Below are 20,226 nucleotides of genomic sequence, written 5' to 3' on the forward strand. Positions count from 1 at the left end.
CATACATAAACAGATATTGCCAGGGCAACAGAGCACTCACATAAATCACTAATCAGCTCACAAAAAATGTGCAGAGATTCAAGGTTTTGATAGCTTTCCTATGGTTTATGATTGAATTTAGATTTATGAATGGGAGATTTTGCAAGTAATAAAATGAAATTGATGATATAGTATTGATTTGCTTTGGTGGAACAGTAAGCATAACAAAATCTGACAAAAAAAATGTCTTCGTAAATGGTCAATTTATTGGGAAATGTACAGAAATCTTGCCAAACAATACATGAGTGTTCATCTTAAATCTTCTGGAACCAGTTGACAAAATTAGCAATCCACACCAATGTCCTTTTTATATATTTGTAGAAATATCGTGAAGTGATAAAAACGATGAATCATTTTAAAAGGCACGTTCTTAACCTTGTACATAATCAGACATTTAGACGGTAATAATTGGTATTTCGCAATGTTTTGCTATTGAATCGTTTCGTCATTAAAAGTGGACTGTCGCTCGTGAAATGACGCGAGGAACGTGTTCGCCATAATGATAATAAACCGTGAACACAAAGCTACAATAAACCAAATTAGGCTTTGGCTGTGAAACGGTGATCGATGCGTATATATTTACCTTGGACCATCTAAGTTTGGACTGATACGGGTGGTAAAATTAGGTAAAACCAAAGAAGAACTGAGCGGAACAACGAGGTAAAGTTAGCATGCTTGCTAAGTAGCCAGGTTTACCTGTGATGCTGCTAGCTAATAGTGCTAGCGCTGGGTTACATGTACATGCAGGTTCGGGTGGTTTGATTATGATGTGAATCTGAAACAATAAGCTGTACATGTCTGGACAGCTCAGGCGTAATGCAAACTATAGCACTGAAATTCAAAAGTGGCCACTTTAAAGTGTGTCGCTTGCAAGCTAAGTATATTAGCTTCCTTGTTTAGCCACAGTCTAGCTAGCCAAACACCGCAACAGGCAGAGTCTGAGTTTGCTGCTGCTGCCTTGAGATACAGTGAGTATCGGCTATATGTGAATGTAGGAAATTCAAACACGTAAAGTGTTGTTGCTGAAATTGTTCCCAATCAAAACAGAAATGTTGCTAACATATTTGAATCTATATGCTAACTTGAAAAGTATCAGATCTGCGTGTTTGACAGTTGCAGTCTCTGGAGGGCAGCTGCACCTGCACACTCAATTGTTTGACTTTAGTGCAGCGATGGAGAGAAAATCTGCTGATCTCTTTGTTCTCCTGATTTTAGCGAAATAGATCATCTGACTACAATCATGCATCCTGTATTTGTGTGTCGGTGGTGTTTTTTGTTGACTTTGTGAGGTTATTGGTCACGTTATACAGCAGCACACTTTGTTATAATCCTCAGGAGTAGCGGATAAGTGTGGACTGTATTGTAAATAATGTATTATTAAAAGTGGTGGAAGAAGTTTTTAGATATTTATATTTTAAGTAAAAGTACTAATACCACTGAAAAGACTCCACTACAAGTAGAAGTCTTGTATTCAGAAGCTCACTTAAATAAAAGTATGTAAGTATTACCAGAAAAATGTATGAAGTAGAACATTATCCCTTTCTGTGTTTTTCTACAATATATGATTTTGTTTTTGTATTAATATCCTTGCTGCATTAAAGTGTATGTTGCATTTTACTGTTGTAGATGTTAAAAGCACAATATTTACCCCTGAGATATAGTGGAGTAGATGTATAACGTTGGGAAATACTCGAGTAAAGTACAAGCACCTCACATTTGTAATTAAGAACCATGTTTGAGCACATATTTGAACCACATTAGTTTTATTCCACTGCTGATTAATTAATTAAATGAATACATATTAAGTGCATGCCACCCTGACAGGCTACGCTATGGCGTCGGCATCTGCCAGTGTGGACTCCAAGGCAGAGCTGACTGCTTTACTGGAACAGTGGGAGAGGGAACAACAAGGCAGCACACAGGAGTTGGTTAACATCCTCACCAAGTAAGTTGTTTAGTTAAAGTTTATGATAAACTTGGTTCCACAAACTATGTTTTGATGGGTGAGACTTAAATGTGTTTATGTGCTGTAACTTTCAGAATCTCAGAGCTTGTTGAGAAAGAGACGGAGGAATACCACAAGGCGGACCCAGACCCTTTTGATGATCGACACCCTGGTACAAAAAAAAGATCCCATATTGGGAAGATTACTGGAGATTTGAATATTGTTTATGTTTTTGACATTTCCCTCTCGGCCACTAGGGAGAGCTGATCCAGAATGCGTGTTAGGGCACCTGCTCAAGATCCTGTTCAAGAATGATGACTTTATGAACACAGTAAGAATGGATGGACTGAACAGAGACTGTTTTAATGCAAAATAAGGGGCAATTTATAGCGTCTGAGTCAGATAGTGATATATCTTTTTCTTCCCTTTTGTAGCTGGTGAATAGCTATGTGATGACCAGCAGAGAATTTTCCCTCAATGCAGCAGCTTGTCGCCTGCTGCAGAACATCATGCCTGGATTGGAGACAGCTGTGGTCTTTCAGGAAAAGGTGGGTTATTTCTTACTTAATGATGAGATAACAGCTTTTTATTATTGTCCAAAAAGCATATATTTCAAACCAAAACCGTTACATTTATTTCAACGCTGCACTGTTATTGTAGTTTTCCAGATGCATATCGAACATGCTTTGTTTAGTGATTAAAAGTACATTTAAGTAATACATGTTTACACACCTTCTACTGGCGTATACAGTCGTGTTTGTAATGCTGCCATTGATAGTTATGTCCACCATCAAAACAAGAAAGAGGAAGTTAAAAATGAAAGAGTTTTTATTTTCCCTTGTGAGGAAGATCTCTCTGGTATCACTCAGACACACTGTGTTTAATTATTAAAGCAGTTGTAAATGGAATAGAGAAGAAGGCAGAACTGCAGGTGGTAACAACATAATTAAATTTAGATAACCAGAGACATCAGTTGCTTTCTAAAAATGTCCTTTTGGTTTGTGGAGTCACACCGCTGTGCGACAGTTGACTTAAGGACATAGATAAACTGTCAGTTGAGTCTTTTTGAAGTTTCAAAGTCTTTTGAAGGTTTGTTAGAGAAACTTAATGTAGAATAAAACACCTACAGAATCAATACTTTTGAAATGAGTTGCAAAATACCGCCCTCACCACTTTTCTGATTAAGAATCTGTTAATAGTCTTGTTTCTAAACATATTTGACACTGTTTCTATGTTTGTTCTTCTCAGGAGGGCATAGTTGAAAGGTTGTTTAAGTGGGCTCAGGAGGCTGAGCAGCCCCTCAGGATCTATGCCACAGGCTTGCTGGCCGGCGCTATGGAGAACCAGGACATTGCAGCCAACTACAGGGAGGAGAACTCTGTTTTGGTAAGCACGGGATTCTGCTGTCTCAAATGTCTGTTTTTCTTTTCTGATAGAATTGCATTATCCCACGAAGCATTAGAGGAGTCTGCTCATCAGCAGCAGATGATGTAAAGTAGCAACTTGTTTTTCATGCCTCACTTTGACAGGTGCCTTTGATGCTACATCGGTTGCGTGAGCTTCAGGATAAAGATGCTGAGAATAAAAGGGAAATCAAACGGCCCAGCCCCAGGAAGACTTTGAGTGAGCCTTTGCTACCTTTGGATGAGGAGACCGTTGACGGAGGCTTTGAAGAGAAGCCCTTCACACCGGGGAGAAACAGAGCTGAAAGGGAAGGGACAGAGGAGGATGGCCAAATTCCCTTCTCAACCATCGAGCCTGAAAACGACCTTTCGTTCCGACTCAACTCCCCTCATAAGAACAGCAGCCGTGCCAACTCTGCTGTTAAAACCATGATGAAGCCCATGTCTGCCCCAGGTTCACTGACACACCAAGGCATGTCTGATGGCAGCAGTTTCCTAAAAAGGAAGGCAGACAGGGAGAGCGGCAGGACCTCAAAACAGAAGCTAAATTTCTCTTTGCCAGACCCAGACAGGAACTTCAATGAGCTTTCCAACAGCAGCTGGTCTGAGATGAGCCCCTGGGTGATTGGCAACAACTATCATCTGTACCCTCTGACCCCAGAGATCGAGCAGAGGCTCATCCTGCAGTATCTCACACCTCTGGGAGAGTATCAGGAGGTTAGTCCATTCCCTTCAGCTTACACAGTGTATCGTTAAACAGCATTGTACAACATGTAAATGCGATTTACTCTATTAAGCAACTTTTGTCATGCATTTGCCATGTCGTGTCACATAATTACCAGCAGATGTCAGTCTTCCTTATGAACATCATTACAGAAATTATTCTGCTCTTTTTCTCATACTATGAAAGAGTGCGTTTTGAAGGGTCACCTCATGCATTATTAGTTTACACAGGACATTGTTAAAGACTAACGGGCTTATGTATGTTAAACATTAGTTCCAGCTACTAGTTATTTACAGGGTTCTATAGTAAAGCGAATTTACATGAGTAATGGCCTTTCTTCCTCTTTCCTGCAGCTGCTGGCCGTGTTTATGCAGATGGGAGCTCGTGAGCTGCTCATGCATTATATGGATCTAAAGCAGACCAATGACGTGCAGCTCACCTTTGAGGCTCTCAAGGTAAACACCATCTCCTCTAGTTGACCCTCCATGGTGCCAAAACACAATGTTCAAGCTCCTCTTTGACTTATTTCACTACTTTTCCCTCTTCTCGCAGTACCTGGCTTCTCTGCTGCTGCACAAGAAGTTTGCTGCAGAGTTTGTGGCTCATGGAGGAGTTCAGAAGTTGCTGGAAATCCCCAGACCATCTATGGCTGCTACTGGAGTGTCTCTGTGCCTCTACTACCTTGCCTATAACCAGGACGCCATGGAAAGGGTACAAAACAGACGCACATCATGCAAATACACATTGAAATCTGGGAATCTTGCAGCTTTCTGTTTCGGTCCTGTACATGCCACAGGAAAGATGTTGGAGCTTGACCATGTGTCATTAAATTGTGATATGAGATATTGTCTAGAATTTAGATAATTGTGTTACATCACAAAGTACCTAAATGCTGCTATACAGTTTAGTGATAGAATTATGAACTTTGTTCTATTTAAGTTAAATGAACACCAAATTCCTTCTTGTGTGTTATACATCCAACAAAGTGTTGGTCACTTTGGGCTGCACAAATAATGTTATTAAAAAAAGAATGTATCCATGCACAATCATTTTGACATTAATATTGAGGTATTTGCTGAACATGATACTAGATTTGATCAGTATTGCATAGCTGTAGTTTGAAGTGCACATTTGTATTCATTAGTGTGTCCTTTCCTCTCAAGGTGTGCATGTTGCCCCACTCCATCCTGTCAGATGTGGTTGGTTACACACTGTGGCTGCTGGAATGCTCACATGCATCCGGCTGCTGCCACGCCACCATGTTCTTCTCCATCTCCTTCTCTTTCCGTGCCGTCCTGGAGCTCTTCGACAGGCAGGACGGGCTCCGACGCCTCGTCAATCTGGTAGGACATGATCCTCACTGTAACCATGTAGACGTAACCATCTGTATCATTTATTATATGGGGACTGGTATGTATCATAAACCGATGCCACAAACCACAGCATTTATTGCCTATGTTCATTTGCAATGCCTGTCCCTAGAAACACAGACAACTTCACATCAACTACACTAGAAACTGTAGGAAACACGATCTCAATCATATTTATGACATTAAAAACACAAAACTCAGACTGATCCTTCTTTAAAAACTCTTTCAGTTTGAGTTTAAAATGATCGCAGTCAGGATTCAGTTTGAGTTCTGTGGGTCCACATGTTGATCCCCCGAACAGAAAAAGCTGTTTCCAGAACTGATAAACCGAGCAGTCAACTCTGTTACACAACATGACATAGCCATCATACATAGTGTACTAACGTATGATATGACCTCACTGTTCACAGATTAGCACACTGGAGATCTTGAACCCTGAGGACCAGGGAGCGCTGCTGAGTGATGATGAGATCTTCTCCAGCAGGCAGACGGCCAAGCACACCTGCATGGCCCTGCGCAGGTACTTTGAGGCCCACCTGGCGATCAAGGTGGAGCAGGTGAAGCAATCCCTGCAGCGCACAGAGGGGGGTGCCCCCATTCACTCCCAACCATACTATAAGGTACACAGAAGACAAAGGATACGTGTGATTGACATTACTGGACAGTTTACTTATGGACTAATGTATTCTACAGATATTATGATTAGCTGCTGTGTTTATGCTTTAGTTAGAAATGAAATGCAGATGTTCCTGTACTGATGAGATGTGTTCTGGTTCTCCAGGCGGTCAGCTACAGCCGTGAGCAGGTGGTGGAAATGATGGAGTTTCTGATAGAGTACGGTCCACTCAGGCTGTACTGGGAACCAGCGGAGGTCTTTCACAAGCTGTCATGTGTCCAGCTCCTCCTGCAGCTCATTTCCATTGCCTGTGACTGGAGGACCTATTATGGCAGGTATGGACTCGACACTAATTCTCATCGCCTTTTCTTTTTACATTTCTTACATAAGAAAAAACTTCTCACTTTCATTTATTCAGTGACTTCTAATGTGTTATGTGGTGATATAATGATCGGATAATATGATACAATGACAGTGAAATGATGAGTTCTTCTTTCCCTGTAGGAGCGATACAGTGCGTTACGCTCTCGACATCCTGAGCATCCTCACAGTTGTTCCAAAGACCCAGCTGTTGTTGTCTGAGGCTGTTGCTGTGCTTGATGAGGGAGGATCCACTGTTTCCACTGTTGGTAGGTGCTGCCACTTAAGTGTTTAGTTTTTTATTATGAAACAACAATTTTAAGTGTATATATCCAATAGTCACTAACGCATTCAAGCAGCATGCCATACAGTATGTTGGGTGAGCAGCGTGCACTGATTAAGTGTATGAGTATTACCGCTCTCCACAGAATGTAATAACAATTAGTGACTTTGTATTTTTGTTTATTTCATAAAACCTGTGCCCAGCTCTGCTGAGAGATGGCGGAACTCCAAGTGTTATTTTTGTGCAATTTTCATTTATTTGTAATTATTTTTTCCCCTCAGGAATGAGTATAGTCCTGGCAGTGGCAGAGGGAGAGGTATTTGTAAATGATGCCGAGATTCAGAAGTCAGCTCTGCAGGTCGTCATCAACTGCGTCTGTGCTCCAGACAAACGCATGTCCAGCATTGGCAAGTTCATCGCAGGCACTCCCCGTCGCCGCCTGCCTCAGCAGACCAAAGCCAGCGAGAGTGTGCTCACTAAGATGTGGAACGTGGTGCAGTCCAACAATGGCATCAAGGTAGAGTTAACTAACTTATACCAGTAACCAAAGTTACTTTCGAAGGTTGACTCGGCACAGACCAGCACCGCAGGATATTTGGGGTTCAGCCTATCACTTAAGAATATTTGGACATGCAGTTGGGACATTGGAGAAGGAAAACTGGCCAGACAGTCATCAACTTACTCTGCCTAACACAAGGATGTCTTAATCTTTCATACAAGTATTTATATATCTGGTTGTAAAATGTCGATTGAAAAGACGACTGTTTTTGCTCAGAGGCTCCAACTACACTTGGACTAGTTGATGTAAAGATAAAACACGAGACAAACTGTAGAACATTTAATTGTTGGTTCTGGAAATCAATTTTGTGAGTCTTTGTGCAAAAGTTGGAAACAACTTGATAAGGAACGGCATTATTGTGAGTTTTGTGCTGCCTAAACAAAGAATTGCAGCAGTTTCCACAATGCTCTTTAAAATAAGGGTTGTGTGTTTCTTAGGATGACTAAAATAACAAAGCATTTAGAGAATTGTTCCAAGCTGCTACTTAGACACTACTGGGGCAGTCCACTCGGTTCCTAAAAACACTTTCAGACAAGCCCTTTTTTTCTGTCAGCAATTGTTTTTACTTACATACTGCCTCTGTCCTGTAGGTGCTGCTGTCCCTGCTGACGGTGAAGATGCCCATTACAGATGCAGATCAGATCCGAGCTCTGGCCTGTAAGGCTCTGGTGGGTCTGTCTCGCTCCAGCTCCGTCAGACAGATCATCAGCAAGCTGCCTTTGTTCAGCAGCGGACACATCCAGCAGCTCATGAAGGAGCCTGTGCTCCAGGACAAACGCAGCGAACATGTGAAGTTCTGTAAGTTTGCAGCTGAGCTGATAGAAAGGATCTCTGGGAAGCCGTTGATGATCGGTACGGACGTGTCTCTGGCGTGGCTGCAGAGGGCCAGTGTGGTCGCCAAGTCCAGGATCTCCTTCCCTGAGAAAGAGCTGCTGCTGCTTATTAGGAACCACCTTATTGCCAAAGGCCTTCATGATACCGCCACCACACTCACCAAGGAGGCAGATCTCCCGATGGCATGTCTGTCTCTTTCTACACATGCAGCTTCTGCTTTCCCTCCTGTCGCTCCTCCCCTACCTGCCTCCCCTGTTGCTACTCTACCCCGTACCCCACGGCTGGCCAACGGTGTTGGGTCGAGACTTGTAAATCATCCCTCTCATCCATCCACTCCAGGATCCAGCAATCCACAGACTCGTCCCTCTACATCACTACTCACTGTGTGTTCTTCCGCTGTTTTCCCCTCAACATGTGTCCCACCCTGTACCAATGGCTCCCCACTGATCGGACGAATTATTTTCTCTCGCGAGCGGCAAGCGGTGTGTGGCACGGTGAGCTGCAAGAAACCTCGGGTGCTCAGGCAAAAGTCTGACCATGGCGCCTTCAGCCAGAGTCCAGCCATGAAAAAGCAGTTTGATCGGCACCTGCCTTCCCCCCCTGCATTGGACAGCATTATCACAGAGTACCTGAGGGAACAGCACGCACGCTGTAAGAACCCTGTGGCAACATGCCCGCCTTTCTCTCTCTTCACCCCCCATCAATGTCCCGAGCCCAAACAGAGACGCCAAGCGCCCATCAACTTTACATCCCGACACACACGGAGGGTTATATATCCTAAATATGGAGGAGTGGATGGAGGCTGCTTTGACAGACATCTTATCTTCAGCAGGTAGGTAGCTGTGCTAGATTCATGTTTCCTTCCTTGAAAACAAAGTGCGATCTGTTAAATCTGCATTTTTCTTTTTTTCTTCCATTTTCCAAGGTTCCGCCCGATCTCCGTCTTCAGGGAAGCGGACGAGGACGAGAGTGGATTCATGTGTTGTGCATTCTCAGCTCGCGAGCGGTTCCTGATGCTTGGGACGTGCACAGGGCAGCTCAAACTCTACAATGTGTTTACAGGCCAGGAGGAAGCCAGCTACAGCTGTCACAGTTCAGCCATCACTCACCTGGAGCCCTCACGGGTCCGTAGAGAAAGCTACTAGAATATCAAAAATGTTATGCTATGTCTTTCTGTAGTTGCTGAATGTATTCTTCCTTCTCCTCTTACGTGTGAGTTATTTTAAGCGCCCCCTCTATTCGAAAATGTCTTTTGTACATTTTTATTTTACTTGGATGTCTGAGTTTAAGACCTTTCAGTGAAGTGGGAGACATCTTGCATCCAGCAGTTAAACTTTTGAAATGAACAATATTTGCCTGTTTATAGATACTTGTTTTCAATGGTAGTAGTACAAGTAGAACTTATTTGTGGGAAAACCTTAGTAGACACGCGTTATACTTCACAGCAGAATGTTTACGTGTCTGAAAACACGCGTGGAGGAGGTCTTTAAACCATCACATTTTGTGTTTTCAGGATGGCTCTCTGCTCTTAACGTCAGCCTCTTGGAGTTACCCTCTGTCTGCGCTGTGGGGCATGAAATCAGTCTTCATCATGAAGTAAGTGATGTTTGCACAAAAGACTAAACTAATTTTTTATGCCTGTCTGTGATTCACTGCCTCCATGTATGTGGTCCTTCTCTGCCCAATGTTACAGCAGCTTTATGTTGTCAAAAGAGGGAGCTGCCGAAAGGAGAAGACATGCTGTTTAATTATTCCCGCTAACAGCCTGAGGGCTGCAGTCTTCAGTTCATGGAACACAAGCACTTGGCATCATTCATCCGTACAGTTTAACCAAGGCAATCACGGGACTCAGCTGATGGATTCTGATTTGTTCTACAGTGTCTTTAAGCTATAATAAGTTTTAAACTACTCTGCTTTTATACCCACACTGGCCCCATGTTTTTGATTAAGTGTTGAAATGTTGATCTTGTTGTCTTCAGGCATTCTTTTCTGGGCGACCATTATGTGGAGTTCAGTAAGCTTTCGCAAGATCGTGTCATTGGTACTAAGGAACATATAGCCCGGGTATGCACATCAGTATTATTTGAACATGATTATGTGAAACGATAAATACAGGAAAAAAACTTTACCCATCAATGGTGAATGCTTACGTTCAGCTCTTCTCTCTGCCAGATTTATGACATCCAGACGGGTCAGGTAACTCTGACTCTAAACAACCCAGACCTGGCTAACAACTACAAGAGGAACTGTGCCACCTTCAACCCAACAGATGACCTGGTGCTGAATGATGGCGTGCTGTGGGATGTGCGCACAGCTCAGGCCATCCACAAGTTTGACAAGTTCAACATGAACATCAGTGGCGTTTTCCATCCCAACGGCCTGGAGGTTATCGTGAACACGGAAATTGTATCCTTGATGCTTAAACATATTGGGTTGACGAGTACAGTGCACCGTGCTACCGTTTTAGTTTTTTGTTAATGGCAACGATCTCATCCCTAATCTCATCAAGCAAGACCAGAGTTGTGTGGTTGTACGAAGGCACGATCCACTTTGAGCTAAATGCTAATGTCAGCATGCTGACATTGTCAAAATGAAAATGATAACATGCTGATGATTAGAAGGTCTAATGTTTACAATGTTCTCCATCTTAGTTTAGCGTGTCCGCATGCTAAGTAGAGCTGAGGCTGGGAATGTCATTATTTTGCAGGTGTTTGGTCATAAACAGAACTGAAGTGTTGCCCTGATAATAGCACCAGAAGAAAAGGTAAGGAAGGTTTTACAATCCATCCAGAAGGGGACGGTAATGTCTGTTACAAATTTCATGGTAATCAATCCAGTAGTTGTCGAGACATTTCACAAAAAATCACAAATGTGAACCACATGGTGGCGCTAGAGGAAAAGTCAGTATGTTTCATACACAGGGAACCATGAATATCTGTACAAAATGTAACGGGAAGCCATTGAATAGCTGTTGAGATATTTCAGTCTCAACCAAAGTGGAGGACTGACTAGTATCCCTTAGACCAGGGGTGGAGAACCTTTTTCCTATCAAGGGCCATTTTCTTTTTACAACATCCTTCGAGGGCCATACTAATTATTGAACTCATAACATCTGCAAATATTTTTTAAGACACAGCCCATTCATTTCACCTTTCTTTTATGCTGTGCAAAAAAAGCAACTTTTTTTTATCCATGTATTTTTCTGTTTTATCAGAAAACAATCCTTTATTAGTCCCACAATGGGGAAATGTATCTTGTCACAGCAAAAGAACATATGAAGTAAAAAGGCAGTAAACAATAATTAAATAGAATAATAAATAATATAAGTACCAAGTGGTTGATAGAAAATAAAATGAGTATTGTAAATGTCAGTGATAATTGCACAGCAGTAGTGGAACAGTCTGTTCTTGGTGTGGTGGTCTACCTCTCTATCTCTCCATGTTTGTATGTTACGCTCTGCAGAGAGCTGCTTGTTGGGCCAAAATCCGCCGAAGAGCATTAACTTTATCCGAACGCACTCGTACTTTCAGCTCGTGCAGTTCGGCATGTTTCGTGCAGTAATGACGCTCGAGATTATTTTTCATCACCGCAAGTACGTCCACACAAACTAGACACACTGGCCTTTAACTTCCACAGAGAAATCATCGTTCGTCCATTTCTCCTAGAAAGTGCGACATTCCGCGTCCAGCTTTCTCTGTTTTACACTCACCACGCTGCGTTCACTGATGTCAACGACGTCTCGTTTAAAATAGAAGTTTTTTGACATGACGTGACCACGTGATGACACGTTCCGCTCGTGTTGTGTTCAAGGACCCTGACCGTGGCCAGGAAAAACAGTCAGTCGGCCGTTTCAAAATATTGCCGTCTAGTTTTTTTTGTTAGTGGATTTTTTTTGCGTGCGTTTTACGAATTACCTCGAGGGCCTGATCAAATGGTGGCCGGAGGTTCCCCTCCCCTGCCTTAGAGCAATGCTGTTAGTGGTGCTAAAACTGAGGCAGACAATGAGTTTTAGTCTTTTCAAATATACAGTTTGTGGCTGCTAAAATATTTGTTTACGTAATTTTTTTTAAAGGAAAGAAAATGGCTCTATGGTTAATTTGATGGGTCTGTGTACAGCCCCATATTTTTAAAATTTATTTTTTTAAGTGATTGCAATATTTGAGGTTCAAGAGTGCTTGTTTAAAGTTGTACTTAAGTAATGAGTATACAGCGAAACATTTAATAAATGAAATATAGCGTCATGGTCCTTAGTTGGAGTTTCAGTGGGATCTACGGACCTTCCACCTCCTCCACACAGTTCCCGCTCTGGACCAGTGCAGAATGGTCTTCAACAACAACGGCACCGTCATCTATGGAGGTAAATACAGAAGCCAATGCATGATGGGTAATGTAGAACATTTGGCATCAAGCCTACATCTCACGCCACAGTCAGTATGAGTGTGTGAAAGGTGTGTTTGAGTGAAAGGCTTGTAATTATGAAGCTAAGTGAGCATGTGTGTATTTGTAGAGAGGCGTGAACAGAGTCTGAGGTGTGTGTGTGTGTGTGTGTGTGTGTGTGTGTGTGTGTGTGTGGTGTGTGTGTGTGTGTGTGTGTGTGTGTGTGTGTGTGTGTGTGTGTGTGTGTGTGTGTGTGCGCGCCCTTGATACCACCGTCACTAAGAGCCATATGGGCAGAAGGCTCTGCGTTGGACTGGTAACGGACAGAACCAGCTGGTTCACACCACCTCACAGGAGGAGACATGGGCGTGCCGTAATGGCTCTGCTCATACCACGACCACTTGGACCGCTCAGGAACTCGCTGTGCACAGTTTTTATTTACTCCCTCACTCGTACTCTGGCTCTCTGGTTTCGCAGCAATGTTGCAGGCTGACGATGAAGACGACATGATGGAGATGCAGATGAAAAGTCCATTTGGTTCATCGTTCAGGACCTTTAACGCCACAGACTACAAACCAATCGGTAAGGCGTCCTGCCCTCACCTCGCTTTAATTGAGCTTTTCTTTGAGCTGTTCATGATAATCAAGGGTTCAGCTCGGCCTCTTTTTTGTCCAATTTGTGAATAGATATTTTTACACTGTAATAGTTATAGTTACTAATTACTATAATATTTGATGTTATTTTCAGAAATTGATGCTTTTTTTTGACACGTTTTTTCTCTTCTCAGCCACTATTGATGTCAAGAGGAATATATTTGACCTTTGCACTGATACCAAAGACTGCTACCTCGCTGTGATCGAGGTAAATTCTTGTCACGTGGCTTTAGAATGCAATTATCTTTTGCTAAAGGTTATGATAATTTATGTGAATTTAACTTCCTTTTCCTGCTGCGTGTCCCGTAGAACCAAGACTCTGTAAACACAGACACAGTGTGCAGGCTGTATGAAGTCGGCCGGCAGAGACTTGCAGAGGAAGAGGAGGAGGATGAAGAGGATCAGGTTCTAACTTTGTTCTTTTAATTCCGACACTGCAGTGCCTCCAGCAATAAAAAAAAAAAAGAATTGTAATTGATTTATTTTCTTGTCATCCGTGCACCAGGAGGATGACGATCAGGAGGAAGACGATGACGATGATGAAGATTCAGACGACGACATCGATACAGATCCCCTCATCGCAGAGCTAGAAAATGAGAACGGAGGAGAGGATGAGGACGACGAAGAGGAGGATGATGGGAATGATGAATTCTCTCCCTCTGATGAAGAGGTGGCACGCCTTCTTGAAGAAGATGTTGATGTTGGGGACGATGATGACAATGACGAGGATGACTCTGATAATGACGACGTTGATCTGGATGGCGACAATGGTGAGTAGTGCTTCAATTGAGCGGGGGTGTCTACAGGAGGCTTATAGAGTCTCACAAAGTTGAGTTATTCTACTTCCATTATTGTTTGTTTCTGTTTCTTTTTAATTGTCTGTTCAAAAGTGGATAATCATGTTGGCTGGATTTCACTGTCGATGATTTGACACGAGACTAAAACGGTGTTTTACTATGACAATAAATGATCCTTGTATTATCAGCGCTCAGCACATTATATGAAGGACTGATCATGGTTTCATCGCTCTACTAATGTTGTCTTTATTTTAAAATAAGAATGCACTATTATTGTAGATTAACAAATCAACCCTATATATGTGTTTAAAGAAGCCACTCAGCTGGATGAGAATGAACCGCATCATTTAGCCTGATAACAGGATGTTAGCCTGGTTAAGTTGAGCTACATTTGAAGAATGGGGCCCTGATCTGCCGTCTCAGCTAAGTGATGCATCAAGGCTGATGTTTAGTCCAATTTCTGTGTTTTCATGCTTGTCTGGTCACTGTGAGGAATTGTTGTCTTTCCCGGTGGAATTATAAAAAAAAAAAAAAAAAAAAAAAAAAAAAAAATGCTGTCTTGGTTTATTTTAGAGAATGGCAGAGGAAGCATGAATTTGACAGGAAAAAAATGGATGATTCTTTATTTATTTATTTTACAGTCTCTGTACCCCCACATTTCTAAATCTGTATTCTTTTATATCGCACAAACAGACAGCTCCGACAACTCTGACCTTGAGGATGACATCATCTTATCACTGAATGAGTGAGGAGCCACTGGCGTCTGAGACCGAGGAACCGGACATCAGGTCCAGACTTCTGCCTCATAGACACTTGAGCTGCAGAACAGGAGGCAAGAAAAGAGGATAATATCAGCAGATAAGGTGGGAGATAACTTGGAGCACTGCCAGTGTGAAACAACAGTATGTGTCTGACAAGTGACGAGACAAAGGAAGAACAATCTCATAGAGATGGAGGGGGTGAAAAACCAATGCACACAAATTGACTTACTGGTGCGCAAAAATGATTGTATACGATATAGTTTTATAGAAAAAAAAGAAGAAGTGGGCTTGATGGTGAGAGAAATTGCCAGTGTGTAGATGCAGTGAAGAAAAGTTTTATATTTGATCACATTTATGGCTTTTTTAAGTGAGCCTCTTCATTTGATATTGATTCACTCACTTTGTAAGCCTCTGTTTGGTCACAGATTAGTGTTTGTAGGGGGAAAGGCTTACATTGCAGCACTGTGGGTCTGCATTTGTGTGGCAAAGGATACATCGCTCTCTCAAGCTTGTATTTGGCCAGATTGCCTGGTTTAATCACCAAAAAGTAATAAAGCATTGAATTAGGCAGCTAATATGATGCACACACATGTTGCCGATGGTTTATCGAGCTTAAAACCCGCCTTCAGGTTTTACTTTTTACTTTCCACCTTAAACCAATGACCAAAACGCCACACAAAGCAGTGCCATTCGTGAATGTCGCCTTCTGATTTCATCATATGAGTCGAGACATTACATCAGTTTGGTGCTCTCGCTGAAGAAACCATAACTAGTGTGGACACTGTAACAAAACTATTGACACACCTGCTCACTATCAGAATACGACGGACATAAAGAGGCTTCTTCAGCTCTCCACCATTCTGTTATTTTACAAGAATTTTTGATTTGCCTTTTTATTGGATTACTGGCCCGTGTGCTGTCGATAACGACATCATACCGGGAAAATGTTACTTAATCTCATGTTACAGGATAACATCGATCTGGCTAAATCTGGAAAGAAAGCTTAAATTGGAACATTGGAAATAAAAGATGGTGGTGAAGTTCAGCAAAAATATTTTCATTTCAAATTTTTGTTTTTTCCGAGTGGAGTGACGGGAGGCAAACTCTCAACATTGTGAAAACAAATGCCTTTCACTTGCACACTTTTTGAAAGCGGTGCAAACATAGATTTCTCATGTTTTTTGCCTTGTATCTGTTCATTTGACCTGTTTTCTTTTCCATAAGAAGACTTGGATGTTGAGTTTCTTGAGACGGTTTATGTACAGCTTGTATGTATCTAAAGTATTTTTACTATAAATAAAGCCGCAAAATTATCTTTGTGTGCTTCTTTAATGAAATGCTATTGATGCTCGCAGCCAGTTGACATTTATTAAGCTATTATGACATAAATTTATAAGGATGGTATAAATATTTGTGGTTCTTTAAAAGGAGGAAAAGAGTGAATGCTGAAACTGGTGCCAATGTCAAGGTCTAATCAACACACACACACACACACACACACACACACACACACACACACACTCACACACACACACGTGATCGTTATATCTGGTCCCTGCAAGCAAGGAGCTCCTGAATTAAATGTTTTGAACTGTAGGGAACTTAGGTTTGACAGAAAACAGGCGATCTGTACTGATGGATCTACCTCCCTCTTAATAACAAAGAATACCATTAGTTCTGTTGGTTCATTCTTTTTTTTACAATCCATATATATTATTATTCCAACATGGACTTATAATATCCATTGTTATGCAGATAAAACATTTTCCCCCTCACTTTGTTTACGTGTGTGTGTGTGTGTGTGTGTGTGTGTGTGTGTGTGTGTGAGCAGTTTAGAGCAAACTAATTCTTAAGCAAATGTTGAAAACAAACAATACTACGACCTCACAGTTTCTCAAGCAGATGTGTAATAAAAGGTTTCCATACAATGCTAAAATGATGCTTAGGTCCTAGTGGAGCAAATCTTATCTTTTCTAGCTTCAAATATTGGGGTTTATCTCTGATCCAGTGCTTAAAGCAGGGAGGGGTAGTCTGCTTCCAATTGAGTAAAAGTCTTCTGGCTAAAAGAATCTGCCTGGGCTCTAGCAAGATGATTGTTCTCACATTGGATACCAAAAATGGCTGTAAGAGGATTTGGATCTATTGGTCTTTCAAGTATCTGGAATAGGGCATAACAAATGGAAGACCAGTAACCTGACAAATCAAAATGCATGAGCTCGTATCGCAGGTGAAACTTATCATCTATTAAAAGAATCATCAACTGACGAATACTTCTTTGAGTTTCGGACTCGACTTGAATTCAATGAGGCAATACTTGGCACATATTAGTGAGGAGAATATATCCGACTTCTCAACATCTGTAAATTGTCGTTCAGATCAGCCTGCCTCGCTTCTCTCAATGCATCAAGAGATGTGCAGATGAAACAATGTTATACATTTGTACATGGCTCCTCTTCAAATCGAGCCGTGTCTACATTCCTTTAACGTTCTTCAGACATCACTATGTAGGAAATAGAGCTAAGAGACAACCTGCAAGGCTAAGTGTGCATTTGCTTTAAGAATGAGCAGCAGCTGAGATAGATATATATTTTTATCATATATTAGTTATGCTATGTGAATAATCCCGCCTTTATTGCCCTTAAAGTGTTTAAATGCCTTACATTTTCCATAAAGTGACATCACTCAGGTCTCTTGATTGTTGAATTGTGCATGCAGAGATTTGCCACTAAAATTCCCGTGGCCTCCCCCACAGTTAATAATAGAACACATTAAAATAGTCACATTAAGAAGGATCAAATATGTTTTCTAATTTGAGTGTGTGTGTGTGTGTGTGTGTGTGTGTCTGCTGAGGCACGTGTGTGTCCATGTGTTCAGACAGTGATTATTTGTACAGGGAGCGCATGAAATGTATGATCCTGAGGAGTGTAAAGAAATAAGAATGTGTGTGTGTGTGTGTTTGTGTGGAGGCAGGTGATGGATGAGTTGGTAGGCCATGCTTCTTATTACCTGCTCGGCTGGCTCTTATTGCCTGCTAGCTTTGGGAGTGTTGAAACAGATAGCAGCTCTCGCTGTATTAGGCAATCCCTGTTTGCAGGGGACCAGTGTCTCATCCTCATAGTGTTGCTGCATCAGAGCAGGAGCTAAATGTAGCTACACCTCTTCCCAAGCTGAACAAGTAAAATATTGTCAGAAAAAAATCCTTTGTGCCAGGTTTAACATGTATATGCTGTAGTGTCACCTAAGCACATTTTCCGCAAGTAGGATGGAAGCTTATAACTTGATATGTTGTATTTTTTTTCCCCCTTCAAATGTTTATTAGCTGGGATGCATATTTAGCTTGCAAAACGCCCCACACTCCTCCAGCTTTATGTATGTGATTGGAACACCGCCCACAGTGTTCCACTTGAAGTAATAGACAGATGGGAGTCAGTCACAGTGTCGCTGTGATGGAGAGAAATTACCCTGCTGAATACTGCCCTCCCTCCTACACTACATCAAACTCACTGGACGCTCAATATTCACCAAATCACTCTATTTTTCTACTCATGATTGCCTTGTCTATAGGACAAGACGGCTTAATGCACTGAATGGACCAGACGGGCTGAGATACTGTATGTTGGGACTAAAACTGTGTATTCCTCTGCTTTAAAACATCAACTCTTAAAAGTGTGTTCTCTTCCCACAGCATGCTGATGTTCAAATCAAGGTCTTGGTGAGACAGACGGGACATTTTTAATGCATCGTTCATGTTCCTAAAACGTTCACAAGTAAAACGCTACAATGTTCTGTGACTTACTGAAATAATTAGAAGGTCATATCGGTGTGTAGACTGTTATATCTGCAGGTTTGAAGCTTCACAGCAAAGTAATGTGCATAGTGTTTATCATTACCCCACGGACTGTTTCAACAGCAGTGTTCACTCCCTTCATGGTGAACCGGTGTGCCATAAAGCCAATTCAACTAAATTCATAGCATCACATCCAATATGTATGACGATACAATTAAAATCCATCAGTTTACGGGCTGTTTCCTCAAAATTAGCAACACATGGTGGGTGTTTTATAGGTCGAATACAGTATTTACTTTTGTTTTTAAGCTATCAAAAGATGAATAAGTAAATATTTAAACAGTTCACTACTACTGCCATACCAGACTTTCCCCCAGCAGAAAGGAGGCTTTAAAACTGCACTTAGACCATCATGTGTGGAAATACTTAATTCTAGGTACTGAACTCACCACCTGAATTCAGTTACAGCTACAGATGATACTCAGAAGAAGAAAACGCACCAAATGCTGTTGGAGAATGTAGCAGATGTGTCTCAACTCCAATCCAAAATCATATCCACACTTCTGGTTTACAGCTCATTAATCTTCAACATGAAGTTGAATAAATAAAGACAAACTAAATTTCAGATTCCTTCATTTGTTTGATATGAATGCCATTTATAAAACAGCCTGTGGTCGTGTGGTGTAGGTCTAATGGGAAATCAGCAGTTTGTCAAACCTATCAATCAAATCCAAAGGGGAAAGTGGCCTTTATGAATTAGTTGCATCTCATCTGTGTGGGAGCATGACTGCACTATGACAAAGCATCACCGGTAGTGGGTCTGTTTCTTTGAAATGACTCAACCAGGAGGTGCATCCCCACATGGCCTGATCCGTAACACCGGGAGCTACTGTATGGCCAACAGCCCCCAAAGCTACGCATACAATCATAAAAGGCAGACTGCCAGCCAGCTTACTAACAGGAGAAAATGCAGTTTGTGTTTTTGATGGATGCAACTGCCATGCAGAGAGAGAGAGAGAGAGAGAGAGAGCGCATATATTTGCAAATGCTTGACACATCAGTGTTGACAAAACGAGTCATGTGACGACCATGAAGATGGCGCAGCTTATGGTATATTGCAGGTTTCTCAGTATTTTCTTGCAGCAGCTCGACAGTTCGGACCGCGGAACGATATCGCGACCTATTACCTACTAATTACCGACCGATTGAACCCGTTCACGCTGCCTGAGCAGCCGGATCAGCTGGACTTGAGCGCGATTGGCTTGGGAAAAAGTAAAATAAAATAAATAAGCTTCGAGGAAAATAAATATCTTTGTTCCACTTGAAATGCTGCTGCAATAACACCTTTTTGTGGAGACCAGGACACTGCTCACCGTGTGCGTGCGAGCGTTCGTGCCTGCCTGCGTGAGTGTATGTATGTGTGTGTGTGTGTGTGTGTGTGTGAGAGTGAGTGTGCGTTACATTAGGTGGACACGGAGACTGCATCAGACTGGAGACACACGCCGGGACATAATAGAGAGGAGATATCGAGGCTTTGATGGTCCTTCCTCTCCCCCTGCATACACACAAACGCCAGGAAACTGATTCCGGTCGAGACATGTAGTCCCATGTATGAGCAGCCAGGATAATTTGTAGCCTTCAGCTCTCATTTTTTAGCATCATCATCTCACGATATCGACATAATGTGGCTTGCTCTACCGGAGGGAAAATAATCAAAT

General features: G+C 42.0%; 1 protein-coding gene across 1 annotated transcript; it reads left to right on the top strand.

Moving 5' to 3' along the window:
* Positions 1 to 492: 492 nt before the first annotated feature.
* On the top strand, positions 493 to 16,036 carry dcaf1 (ddb1 and cul4 associated factor 1). The gene is made up of 25 exons (XM_029435013.1): positions 493 to 699; positions 1,864 to 1,984; positions 2,080 to 2,156; positions 2,242 to 2,315; positions 2,419 to 2,532; positions 3,233 to 3,370; positions 3,514 to 4,104; positions 4,465 to 4,566; positions 4,664 to 4,822; positions 5,275 to 5,454; positions 5,892 to 6,101; positions 6,263 to 6,432; positions 6,602 to 6,726; positions 7,022 to 7,257; positions 7,890 to 8,965; positions 9,059 to 9,257; positions 9,647 to 9,729; positions 10,113 to 10,197; positions 10,306 to 10,539; positions 12,397 to 12,490; positions 12,988 to 13,092; positions 13,298 to 13,371; positions 13,473 to 13,568; positions 13,669 to 13,933; positions 14,654 to 16,036. Exons 2-25 carry the CDS (start codon positions 1,872 to 1,874, stop codon positions 14,707 to 14,709), a joined length of 4,656 nt encoding a protein of 1,551 aa, XP_029290873.1. The 5' UTR covers positions 493 to 699; positions 1,864 to 1,871; the 3' UTR covers positions 14,710 to 16,036.
* The last annotated feature ends 4,190 nt before the right edge of the window (positions 16,037 to 20,226 follow it).

Source organism: Cottoperca gobio, chromosome 7 (genome assembly GCF_900634415.1).
Source record: "Cottoperca gobio chromosome 7, fCotGob3.1, whole genome shotgun sequence".
Taxonomy (NCBI): domain Eukaryota; kingdom Metazoa; phylum Chordata; class Actinopteri; order Perciformes; family Bovichtidae; genus Cottoperca; species Cottoperca gobio.